Raw genomic sequence first — 13,658 nt, 5'->3', positions numbered from 1 at the left:
AATTTCCCTCTACACACTGTTTTGAATGTGTCCCAGAGATTGTTATGTTGTGTATTTATTTTTTTTAAGGCAGAGTCTTGCTCTGTCGCCCAGGCTGGAGTACAGTTGCTCGATCTCAGTTCACTGCACCCTCCACCTCCCAGGTTCAAGCGATTCTCCTGCCTCAGCCTCCTGATTAGCTGGGATTACAGGCGCCTGCCACCACACCCAGATAATTTTTGTATTTTTAGTAGAGATGAGGTTTCACCATGTGGGCCAGGCTTGTCTCAAACTCCTGACCTCATGTGATCCACCCGCCTCAGCCTCCCAAAGTGCTGGGATTACAGGTGTGAGCCACCGTGCCCTGCCTGTTTCTTGTATTTGATGATGAAAGTCTGTTATTGACAGTAAGAGGATGGGGGCTCAGGTTAACAACAGGATGTTAGAAAAGCAGCAGTAAAATTTTGGTTCTCAAAACATTTGATGTCTTATTCCTTTTTTTGAACATGGGTTTTGCTAAAAAAAAAAAAGGCCAGGCATTTTGAAACTTGATTTTATTGTCATGTTCTCATTTTGAAATTCATCTTATTGTTTGTACAAATTGGCAGCCGTATGTGGGAAATTTCAGTTTTGCATATTTTCAGATTATTTTCATTTTTACATCAGAGATTTTGAACAGATGCTATACAAAAGTATTCATGTATTTATTCAACAAAATTTAGTGCTGGTTATGTTGCAAGCTCTTAGTGAACTTCATGGTGTACGTGCCTCAGATACTTTTGTGAATGTAATGGCAACATCAAAAACTTTGCCCTTATGCACCTTATAAACCTTTAATTTCAAGGCATGTTGATGAGTGAGCATCTGCTGTAACATACTTTCATTGTCATTTAATTAACCATTATTTGGGTATACCTTATATTAAAACTGATTATTAAAAACTGGAAAATATTTAACACATCTTCATCTTGCCTTTTTCCTTAACATATGTAGATCAAGGGAGTCACTGAGAATCAATTTTAGGGATAGTTATAAAAATCTTAACTTTGCAATATAACTTTGTCCTCAATGTAATAAGTGGAAAAAATAATTTACGTTTCAAAGGCTTTAATCTTTGTGTTTTTTTGAAAAGGAGCCTTCACCGAGATTCTTTAAAAATTCTTGCTCTGTCCTACAGTAGAGACTGATAGACTCATGGATATGGTCCTCTAATGGATCTGTACCACCTCAGTTCTCTGATCGTCGCCCTCCTGTGGTGAAAATTAAAGCTTATTTTCATTTCATGTTTAGGATGTAGTATGTTCTTTTTGGAAAAAATGATGTTTCTTGAGAAATAAGTGCCTTCATTATCACTGTGTGTCACTTAATAAATATGACCAGTATCTACTTTTACCAATTGCTGCAATTTGATCCTTAAAGAGCCATCTTTAAATTATACTTTTTCTTTGGTTAAAGAAATTATAATAGACATTAGTTATTTTTACATAATTTTCTTATGTGGACAGCCATTCTTAGAACTAAAACTTTCAGATGTTTATATTACAAGTACAATTATTATTTATTATTATTAATGTCAGTAGCCAAATGTAATCAACTGTCTTCCTTTTACTTCCTTTTTTGAATCAAAATGTTACACTTATACAAGCAAGAGCAACAGCTCTATATCTGCATCACTGCACTGCCTAGAAGATACAACAGCACAATTTACAAATCCAAATTTCCAGGAAGTCTCTGCACATACCTCTAGTACAAAAGATGCTTCAGAGACTAGAGGGTCAGAGGGCAGAGAGGAAATATTCAACTCCCAGTTCAGGTCAAAAGGGAAGAAAGACTGGTGTTGAAAGAAATCCAAGAATGACTGTATCTGCAACTCGCTCCTTTCTGTAAAGTATTCCTGGTGTTTTACTTAAAATATTTGCTCTTATGATGGTCAATAATATTAATATTTATGTTTTGTAAAAGAATTTATTCTTTACTTATAATTAATGGATCATTCTAAGTTATTATATGTTTAGTAGCTATAGGAAGATGACGTGAAAGATTTGTTGCCTGTTAAATGTTTCTGGGATCTTTGCTTTATTTTTATATTATGATATGTGCTTCCAAAGTTGAGCTGTAATTTTATTGTTTATACGAACGTAGAATAAAGCTTAAGTATGGGGAGAAAAATAAAAGCTAGAGTTTTCCTTTCAGCTATAGAACAGTCATTTATTTCTATAAATGTTCTTTATGTAGCTTTCCTAGTTCCACATTTAAAAAGATAAATATGGGGATCTACACAGGTCTCAGTAAATAATAGTTCTTGATTAATAATGCATTTATTATAAAGCTTCAAGTTTAAAGTAGAATTTTGCTCAGCCTACATATCTTTTATGGTCAGGCTGCTCTAATTATGTAATACCCAGTTAAATTTCAATTTCAGATAAATAAGGAATAATATTTTAGTATAAGCATGTCCCAAATATTGTATGGGATATACTTACACTGAAAAAAGTATTTGTTTATCTGAAATTTCAAATTAACTGGGCATGCTATATTTTCTGTGGCAACCTGTTTTATAGAGAACAGAGTAAGTCAGCTGAATTTTAGAATACTTAACCCTAACCTGGTGTTCTAGGTCTTTCCTTTTTGTAATTATTATTATTATTTGGAGTCAGGGTCGTGCTCCATCACCCAGGCTGGAGTGCAGTGGCAGAATCACAGTGCCCTGCAGCCTTGAACTTCTGGGCTCAAGTGATTCTGGCACCTCTGCCTTTGCCTCCCAAGTAGCTAGTACCACAGGTACGTGGGCCCAGCTAATTTTTTTTTTCTCATAGAGACAGGGTCTCTGGCTGGTCTGGAACTCCTGGGTTCAAGCAATCCTCCCACCTCTGCCTTTACTTCCCAAATAGCTGAGACCACAGGCACACGCCACCACCATACCCAGCTTATTTTTTATCAGGTTGGTGCAAGAGTAATTGCGGGTTTTGCCATTGAAAGTAATGGCAAAACCAGCAATTACTTTTTGCACCACCCTAATAATTTTTTGTGGAGACAGGGTCTTGCCCTGTTGTCTAGGCTGGTTTCCAGCTCCTGGGCTCAAGTGACCCTCCTGCCTTGGCCTCTAAAATTTCTGAGATTACAGATGGAAGCCACTGCACCAAGTTACTTTGTATAATTTTTAACATAAACATAAATATTTTGAGAAATAGAAATGTTAAAACCATTGGAGGAAAATATATTGTAAAGTATACAATAGAAAAAAAATCAAACAAAATACAACAAATACAACAAAAATTATCAAAATATTCAGAGGAACAAAACAAAATCTAGTTTTACAATCTTCAGAATTCAATCCCATTATATCAAACATATAAAGAAACATATTCAAAGAAAAAGGCAATCAATAGAGACTAACCTCGAGATGACCCAGATGTTGGAATTAGTGTGGATTTTTAAAGTAGTTAGTTATTGTAATTCTTACTAAAATCAAAACCCCAAAAACCCTTAAAATAAATGGATAGGAAATCACAGCAGAGAAGAAGAAACTACAATAATAACAGGTTCAAGTGGAAATTCTAGAAGTGAGAAAGTTTTCAAAATTAAAAAATAGTAATCAGTTGTGTTCAGGAGCAGCTTGGAGGTGGAAAAGAGTCAATGAACCTTAAAATACAATTGAAATGATTCAATCTGAAAAATGTGGGCAGTCATAGGTTGGGGTGAGGGAGCTTTTCCTTTGATTAATGCTTTTAGGTAATCTTGGTTTTGATAAGATTACTAGACTGATCCGTCAGGGGCATGCTAAGCCAGAGTTTATCTTGGTTTCAGTAGTGCTTTAAACAAACTCATATCCTTGTGTACAAGATGGAAGAAGAGTGGACCAGATGACAATATTTAGATGCAGTCATTCTTAACCTCCGTTGCTCTCCCAGTGGTCTAGCTGGGGTTTGTATAAAGTGGAATGGGAGGAATAGGGAAGCCCACACCTACCCTCTCCCCTTGTCCACTTGTCCTGCTTCACTAGTGGATAAAGTCCACGGAAACAGGCAAGTTATTTTAAATCTGTATCTTCTGTTGTCAAGATCTGTAATCAGTTCTGCTCCCTGGACTGGGGACAGGAACCAAGGGAACATGAGGGTGAATGGGTTGACATGGAGTCCAGGAACACACTGTGCCTACATGCAGAATGTTTGTGCCAGGAAAGCCAGTCAGCAGGCAGATTGTCTCAGATACCAAGCTAGTGTTGTGAAGCAATATTCAGTCTCTTGAAGGCGTGTTCCTCATTCTGTGGTTTGTATCACTTGCTCAGAATGACCTGGAGTACTTGTTAAAATGCAAATTTTGAGCCCAATCCTAGACCTCCTAAGCCTGCATCTCTACGGATGGGTCTCAGTAGTCGATATTGGAAATGTGCAGGTTCCTAGGAGATGCTTATGCATATAGATTTGAACTGTTGTGTTTAAGGGTTAGGGAGCTGGCAAAAGCAAGGAATAGACCAAGCCCTTGGGTGGGAAGGCTCCACAACCTTGACACTGTTAGCATTCTGGGCGGAACAGGATTCTGCCGCATGCTTTGCAGCATCCCTAGCCTCTACTCTCTAACACCGTATTCCAGTTGTGAAAACCAAAAATGTCCCCTCGGAGGCAAAATAGTCACCAGTTGGGAACCGGAACCACTGCTTTGTGGGATCAGAGTGGTTACTTTGTTCCCAATCCAAGGATCAGAACACACGATGAGAGAAAGTCCAGCTATTGGAACTGAAGTGCCAAGTTGAAGCTAGACCTACAACAAAAGCTCCAAAAGCTCCTTTATAGGGCTGATCCCATGCCTCAGCTACCTAGCTTGTACAGATGCCATGTAACTCTAGATTTGGTGACAGAAGGAATTTAAGGCTAGAACTAGATAGGGTCTTTCAAGTTAGGCCAGCACACAACGTGGACTTTTGACATCATCCAGATGCTTGAACCAACCTCAGTCCTGAGGCAGAATTTCCCGTAGCATCTGATACACAGCCTGGATTTGGAGCACTCACTGGGATTAGATGCCACGGGAATATTGTGTTTAGGAACTCTGAAAGAGACAGGCTTCAACAAAGCAGACCTAAGCAACACGTAGCGTCTGAACTTCTTTATCAGCTTCCATTCCAGCCCACGAAGACAAAAGCATCACATACATACCCACTGTGGCAAACCTGTCCTCAGTAGGGAGTTTCCCCAGTACTACTCTCCCCTCTGTTCTGAGCCTACTTGCTCCTTTGTAATGTTTCCACTTTCTGTCCCACTCCCTAATAGATGATTTGTCCTCTCTGTCCAGCCCCCTAGTTCTGATATTTGGATTGTCTGTGATCTGGGTAGTACTTAGGAGGTAGAATCAAAGCCTTGTTGATTGGATTGGGAGTTTCTAACTTCCTATGAAAGGCACTGATTAAGCATCTATTGTTTAAAGTAAAGTAAGATTATGATCCATTAAGAAAGATTCCACAAGTAGTGCAGGAAGAATTGGTTTCTAGTACACTTCATGCTTCAGGACACGAAATCCAGAAAAAAATTCTGTGGTACGTTAAATATGTACTGTAAGTTTCATTTCCATGTGAAAAACTGTAGTTAGCTAAAAAGTACATCCATGAAGAATCCTGATTAAACTTGTTTAATCCTTGTTATACTAGCTACTAGCTAAACAATAATTTCACAACTACTCAAGAACTCTGTAAAAGCATTTCCTCTGAATATTTTATTCAGAAAAAAGACACAAAAAGATAAGACAGAAACAAAAATCCCAGTCATCTGCAGTATCTGTCGGCTTTCAATTTGGTCCTCGTTTAAATAAAGAAAAATAGTAAAATTAATCTATGTAAAACATGCCATATATATTCAACTGCTACTAAATATAAAAAGCTTTAAAACTGTGTGTTCAGTTTTGGTTATTGTATTACCACAACACTTATATTAAAACATGTATACTTTTAAATTTGGTTTCTATAAAAAATGGATTCTAATCTTATAAAAGTTATTTCCTAATATTCAATAAATGTTGCCTAAGGGCTTTTCAATCCAAATAGCAATTTTAATTATTCTGGAATTTAAGGGTGCTCTAAATTTCCATTTAACAGGGTGAGAATGCTGTATTATTACAAGTGAAAAAAGTTACAGGACATAGAGCTTATTCCGTTTTAGAGTCCATATCCTGATTATATTTTATATCCTCTTCTTGATTTCTTACAACTAGATACATATTCATTTGCTCAGCTGGAAAAAATTCTTAACATTATTTACTGACTTTAGGTATGAACTCTACCAGCTAGTTAACAGGAAATATGTAATTAAACATTGCCTTTATCAAGTAATGTAAAAAAAGGGTAAGAGTAACTTTGCAACATAGGACTTGAATGAGCGGCTGGTGATTATCAAAATCTGGCACTTAATTGATGTATACTTGTACACTCACAGCTAAACGTCTTTACCTGTTTTTCTATGTTGTAAATCTAGGACATCACTTATCTACATAGGAAGAGTAATAAATATTAATAATGTGCTATGATAAACATCCTGCACTCTTCCAAATCTTACAATAAAACTGCTTCAATTTCACTTATTTAGCTTTTATACTTAGTTTTTTAGTTGATCTATGCTTATTTTAAGGAACCTGAACTACTGTAACAGAACCCACATAATTTTTGTATTAGTCAAACTGCTTCTAACTCTGGCTCTAATAGTTATAAAAAGATAATGATAAATTTATGAAGTAGATACAGTCAAACCTGAATTTCTTAAAGTATATACTTAGAATCGGTTATAATTTTTAGATATTCTTTCTTGACAGTCTTTTCCCAAACTCATGATGTCCTCTCTAGGTAATATTGCCACACTCATAAATTATAAATAAAGACAAAAATGTGAAAACTACAGTAATTTAAGAGAATATAGGTTTTCTACATGCCATTTGTATTGGCTACTGAAAATAGTGAAAATAAGTAAATAGCTACCTGTCCAGAAGCGTTTCATGCAAAAATCCATCTTTCTGAGCCTTTTTAAGAATTTTACTGTATTCTTTACTTATTTTAAGTTTGTGGTCTTGGAAGCTCTGAAATTTCTTTCTGCAAAGAAAATGTCTTCATTGAAAAATACCTCAAACTCTGATTATACATATTTACTATTAAATTTATAAATACTGTTAATTTCTTTTTCACTTATTAAAAAAGTCTAATTGCAGGCCAGGCGCAGTGGCTCACGCCTGCAATCCCAGCACTTTGTGAGGCCAAGGCAGGCAGATCATTCGAGGTCAGGAGTTCGAGAACAGCCTGGCCAACATGGTGAAACCCCGTCTCTACTAAAAATACAAAAATTGGCCGAGGGCAGTGGCTTGCGCCTGTAGTCCCAGCTACTTGGGAGGCTGAGGCAGGAGAATCACATGAACCTGGGAGGCGGAGGTTGCGATGAGCCAAGATCATGGCACTGCACTCCAGTCTGGGGGACAGAGCGAGACTCCGTCTTGGGGGAGAAAAAAAAGTCTAATTGTATTTTTTTAATAAGCTGGAGCTTTTGAACAACAAGATGAACTTTGTGACCTCTCAAGAGGAGGGCCACTCATTGACTGGGTAGCACAAGACCCCACTTCTATTAGGGCATGCTGGCTGGAGTCCCCTGTGTCCTGGCCAGAGAACAGCCTTTGACTGGCATCACGCCCATTCTATGAATGAATAGAGAGGTTGACTAACCCGACTGAGTAGCTTTGGGAGCTGGTAGGATGATTAGGAAAACTGAACCCTCAAGAAAAGAAAAGAATTTAGCTCAGTGCTCTGTCCTAGAGGCTACATCGTGTTGCCTCTTCTTGTCCATCAGTTTTTATTTTTTCAGACGGGATCTTGCTCTGTCACCCAGGCTGGAATGCAGTGGCGATCAGAGCTCACTGCAGCCTTGAACTCCTGGGCTCAAACAATCCTCCTGTCTCAGCCTCCCAAGTAGCTGGGCCTATAGGCATGCACCACCATCCCCAGCTAATTAGGTAATTTATTTTGAAAGCACTTTGAGAAGCACTTCACTGTCAAATCTGTAGGTCTAAAAGGAAAAGCATACACACACATAATTGATTTCACATTGTTTTATATTTCCTTTGTCTTCTTCTGGAATGTCATCTTTTTTCTTGGTTTCTCTTTCAGCACAGGATCTAATCTAGATATTGGAAAAGAGAATCCAATGGGTTATATGTTTATCTTCCACCTTCCCCACTTTACGTATCACATAAGAATATTCGAGATGATTTCTTATGCAGAAGAAAAAATTAACTGAGCAACTATATTCAGAAAAAGACAGGTTCTGGCTATGCGTTTTTAATTCATATATATAATTTATATGAGTAAGTGCTATCACATGCTTCCTCCGCAGCCCTTGTGTCAGAAACACTACAGACAAAATTATTTCAGAAACATTTTACACATCAGATCCTGCTAGGCAATAAAGAAATCATTCATTTAATTTTGTCCTCCAAGTGAATACACTAGGATCAAATTATCCCTAGTAGACAAGTGTTCATTTGATCAGACTGAAAGCTTAATAGCTATTTTACATTGCACAGACTATTATCAAAGTATTAAAACTTTTAACATTACACAACTTGTTTTTAATTAATTGGAACCCACCTCTTTTACTGGCTTCTTATATTCTCCTAAGTTTGGACAGATGTTTACTATCACATGTCATAAGTTAATTGATCTGCATTCAACAATTAGGATCGCCCACAGAACAGGCAATTGGCAATGGTAAGGACTCATGTCTCCTAAATGATCTCTGTGGCCAGAGTCCAGTTCCAGGGCTGCTTAGAAAGTGATGACAAATAACGTGTTTGTGCCAATGACATCTTTGTGACAGTTTTGATTAGAGGGGTCCCAGACCTGAAAACATTCCCTGCTAGGGCCTGTAACACAATGCTACCTTTAGTAAGAGGGATCTGTGTTCTGGTAGATAAGGCAAGGTCATAAAGGTGAAGGGTTGACAGAGATTAGGAGAGCCTGCAATTAAATGGTATGAAAAGAGTCCTAAATAATCACTGTTCAGAGCTTCCAAGTACTTGACTAACCAAAGAGACCCAGAAAACTTTGTATTTCATCTGAAAATTGCTTTAAATTGTGAAAAACGCAATCTTTGTGTAAGTATCTTTGTATCTTTGTATAAGTGCAAAGCACTGCGCATATACTTGTAATTGTTGCCTTCAATAACACTTTTGTGATGATATCCAGATGAAAAACAATTTACACATGATACAATAAAATATAAATAAATAAAATTAAATGTAATCACAAACCCATCTGCATTTCCTCAATGACCTGTTTCCTGAGAAGCAATGTGCTATGAAATACTGAGAGTGGCCTCTGGAGTCAGCTGGGCCTGGGCACACGTCCTGTCTTACCACACCTTGAAATCACTGTGATTTCCATGAACTGACTGACAAAAACCACGAGGATGTAAGGAGGGTCAGAGGCTGTCTTCCTGTCTGTAAGGCTGAGCTCACATCCACCTCACAGGAGCATTATGGAAATTCAAGACTACAGCGCATGTGCCGGATGCATGCAACGAAAAAATATAACATTTCACTTCTCTAACTGTAAGAAAAAGCTACATTTTAGATTGAAATTGTTTGAGCTTTAGATTTGAAATTATCTGAAATCAAGACTATTCTAAAAAGAAAATCAAACATATGACCGGAAATCTAACATGAAGCATGTACAGAGAATTGATAGATGCTTTTAAATTACACTGGTAGTAGAGAAAAATGTTAACATTAATTTTTATGCTCTAATTATAAGAACGAAGGGCATTTTAGAAAAGGCATTTGCCCCCTCTCTTAGAGCCTTCCACTCTGGCCCCCACAATGCCTTACAGAGCAAACCTGGGTCAGACTGGATGCAACCTGTGATTCCCAACAGAGACAAACAAAGCAAGGTTCAGGATGCTCAGTACTGCGATGGAATGCCAAGACACAGAAAAGCCATGTGTCAAGAAGGGGAGAGTTATTCTTTAGACACATCCTGGTATATGTTTATCATTAAAGATCAGTGGCTTTCGTAAGTCTAAAAAATTAAGCCTTAAATGTTTTCATCACATTCCAGTTAACTACCTGATTAATCTAGGTTATATTAACAGTATTATTTAGAATTTCACCTTGAAATGAAGATGTCTGTATAACTTTTACAATGATGTAAAACAAAGAGTAGGATTAGGGAGGCCACAGTCTACTGGTGCAATAGCTAATGCGTCTGACTATGGATGAGGGAATTTAGCCTGGAATAAGGAACTTTTATTTCCAGCTTAGTGATGCACACAAATTTTAAAAATAAAATAAAATCATGTTTTATGTGATTCATGTTTCTCCTAATGCAAAGAAGATGGGTACTATTAATAAAAATATTTTTAAAATGTAAGGGCTAAGGCCCCAGAAGTTCTGCTATGATTTTTTATGTTTCATAGAGTGATTATCATCACAGAAGCTCAAGCATTACATAAATACAAACGTGTATACCCCGACCTGGTAATTCTGCTTCTGGAAATTTATCTTCAAGTCCACCCGCACATCTACAAATTGATGCATATTCAATATTATGTACTGCAGCACTGTTTATAAGAGCAAAAGACTGGAAACAGCCTAAATTTCCATCTACAACAGACTAAATAAAGGTACATCCCTAAAATGGAATATTATGTGGCTGTTAAAAAAGAGAGAGAGAGAAAGAGAAGAAAAGCAAGAAAAAGAGAAAACTTTCTACATTCAAACTAATAGTAGAAAACTCTCCAAGATACAATTTTAAGGAAAAAAAATCAAAGTCGAGAAGACTATAGAGGAGGCTGCCTTTAGTGTAAAACAGTTGAAAATTATAAATATATTCATATGTCTATAAAGAAATTTTAGGAGGCTATAAAAAAAACAAAGGGAAAGAGGAAAAGGAGGTGGGAAACAGGTGAGTAAGATGCATGGCAGGCATATGTCTTCATCTTCATATGCTTTTATTGAAAAATGTTGGACTACGTGTACACATTATCTATTTTAAAAATTAGATTTTAAAGTACAAGCAAGAAAACAAGAAAATGAAAGCTTAAAAAGAGCATGTGGAACTACCAGAAAAAGATACTAATCCATGGAGATAATGGCAAGGTAGCTCCTAGATGCACTGATTTCTCTACCACATTGTATAAACAAGCCATCAACTATGGGATTTATAATTAAAAATGACTCTATTTGAAACACCACATTATAAAAAGCCATTAACAAATCTTTAAAGTGACTGTAAATGATGACTTAACATTTTAAAGAGATACAGTCACATCGCATGTGTGAATGCAGTCATCTGTATAAAATGTCATCATTACCTTGATCATTTCTTCTTCTCCTGCTGTTTTACTTTTTGCTTCTATGTCCCCTGCTTCACTGCATCTAATAAAGCAGCTATTTGAGGCCAACAAAGCCATTTTCCCCTAAGTGAAACAAAATAACAAAATAGCCATGAGGATTCTTCTTGTAGAAGAAACATTAAGTGTTTACACTGAATTAATTTTTCCTCCCTGATTTAAAAATCACAGAAAAGAACTTAGAGAAAAACCTGAAAAATATAATACAAGAACATATAGAAAAGGAAACCAAAATCACCTTTCATTTTACTATTCAGAGATTACCACAATAAACATTTGTAGCGTATCTTCCTAGTAGGACTATTCTAATTAGATGAGGTAGGATTGCTTCCTTTCTAAAAGACCTACTGAAGATAAAACTGATTTAGTTCTGTTTGAAAAATTAACTTTAAAGAGGAGAACATAATTATGAATGCATACTTTATTCAAATATTAGCATTTTAAGTAAAATTTATTTTCTTCACAATTAGAAAACATGAAAAGGTATATACAATGCCTTTGGTGTTTTTAATTTAAGAATCAATGTCTGAGGGACTTTCGTGTGTGAAAATAAATATTCATATACATTTTTAGTTGTTTAATGTTTGATGTATTACACTGCTTTCTATTAAACAAAACTTTAAAAACTGATTTTCTTGTGTATCTAAATCTGGGTTATAAATATGGTTAGCTTAACTCCCATAACAAACACAACGTTTATTTATAACTTGTATTTGGTTGATTCTTTTGGAAAACTTGGAATACCATAACATTTAGACAAAATATTTATAAATACAACGATTACAAAATATGTTAACCTTATATCACATCCAGTTAAAAACGTGCTGATAACATCGATTTAATTTCTTAGTCAAGTCACAAGGGCTGGGTGGTCTCTCATCTGGATGGCTCCAGGTGAGCCCTGGAACATGGTGGTGGGGTCCAAGGCGATTTAAACCTGTGTCACAGATTATTCAGCTGAGTCCTTTTTGCAAGAGAATTTTAAGACCCTCTTTCATTTAAATTTAAATTTTTGAAACTTAGTGTCCTTCCTAAAAATAAAATGAAATGAACTTTCCTAAAGTGTTGTATTATTAGTACTATCTAAGTCATCATCCTGGCCTTATGAAATATTGGCATTTTCTACTGGTGTAACTTTTATTAGAAGCATCTCATCGTAACTAGTAGGATCATCTCAAAGGGGTTGCAACACATTAGCAGATAATGAAATCAATGTAATGTTTCCTGAATGGTATTGGGTGGGTGGGGGGGAAAAGGAAAACACACAGACACACAGAGGAAGGGTAAAAGAGAATAAGAAATGTCAAAGTGCATAACACATGGATAAGTAAGTATTGTTAAGTACAACTCTTGCTTCAGTTATACATATGTGTGTGCTGGGCTGCAATGTAAAAATCCATTTCTCAATGGATTGGGTCAAAATACTTTTCAAGTCACTGACTTAAGATTTTATCCTAGGGGATGAGGAAATTAGTCTAAGTGATTACCTCTTTCTGGTGGGATGTTTGTTTAATCTGTCATCTTAGAAAACACTGCTGAGTTCCTATTTTCAGTTCATTATTGTATACTACCAAAGCTGCTACTCAAAGGCTGAGCTTATCTTCTATTTGCTTGTTCTGCGTGGTGCCCACTGGTCCTTACTGTTTTTGATATAGTTATCTACTTTTTAAAGACAGTTTAGCACTCACATATTTTTGTTCAATCTTTACTTCTCACACAGAAAAAGGAAATTATGTATTCTGTATCAACAAAGATTTAACAAAACATCCATATACTACAACTACTTACTAAAATTAAGAATTAGTGTACTATCTTTTTTCTTATATTACATCTTTTCATACACTATTTTAAGCTTATGAACTGAAAGTCTTTTAGAGATAATTTACTTCAATGAACTATTATTATTTATATTTTATATGCAAATTGTCACAACTTGGTCTTAGCTAGCTCCACTGTTCGCTTACAGTCTGTAATGTTTCTGAAAGCATCCATGATTTCTGCTACAAAGAAGATAGGAACTATTCTGTTTTCCTACTCTGTGACCTAAAATTGACTGGTTTTTCAATGGAAATGAGATCCATATCTAGGCACTAAGGGTATACAGAAATAATTGTGGGCAAAAGTACTAATGCTATTTTTGTTGCACTATATTTTGAGACCTCTTTAAGGCTCTATGTTCTTACCGATTTATTCCTATTTAATGTATTATACTATTGCATCCTACTTTTTCTTTTTAAATATGTTATGATTGACTGTTACAGACTTTCTGTTAAATTGACAGGGAGTTTTTATAAACAATAACAG

General features: G+C 36.0%; 1 protein-coding gene across 8 annotated transcripts in view; it reads right to left on the bottom strand.

Moving 5' to 3' along the window:
• LOC129526395 (protein FRG1-like) overlaps nucleotides 1–13,658 on the bottom strand; it is a 45,883-nt gene that overhangs the window by 17,958 nt on the left and 14,267 nt on the right. For 4 of the 8 annotated variants that reach the window (XM_063697121.1, XM_063697122.1, XM_063697120.1 and 1 more), the window contains 4 exons: nucleotides 11,316–11,420; nucleotides 8,035–8,126; nucleotides 6,941–7,051; nucleotides 5,662–5,771 (listed from right to left, as the gene is read on the bottom strand). In XM_063697121.1, the coding sequence (XP_063553191.1) occupies nucleotides 5,738–5,771; nucleotides 6,941–7,051; nucleotides 8,035–8,126; nucleotides 11,316–11,420 (342 nt within the window). In that variant the 3' untranslated portion in view covers nucleotides 5,662–5,737. Of the gene's footprint in view, nucleotides 1–5,661; nucleotides 8,127–11,315; nucleotides 11,421–13,658 lie in introns of those variants that run through there. The other 4 variants (XM_063697125.1, XM_063697124.1, XM_063697126.1 and 1 more) reach the window with 3 other exon arrangements.

This window comes from Gorilla gorilla, chromosome 14 (genome assembly GCF_029281585.2).
Source record: "Gorilla gorilla gorilla isolate KB3781 chromosome 14, NHGRI_mGorGor1-v2.1_pri, whole genome shotgun sequence".
In the NCBI taxonomy this organism is placed as follows: Eukaryota; Metazoa; Chordata; class Mammalia; order Primates; family Hominidae; genus Gorilla; species Gorilla gorilla.
Note: the sequence above shows the minus strand (reverse complement) of the source record. Positions and strands in the feature narration are given on the sequence as shown.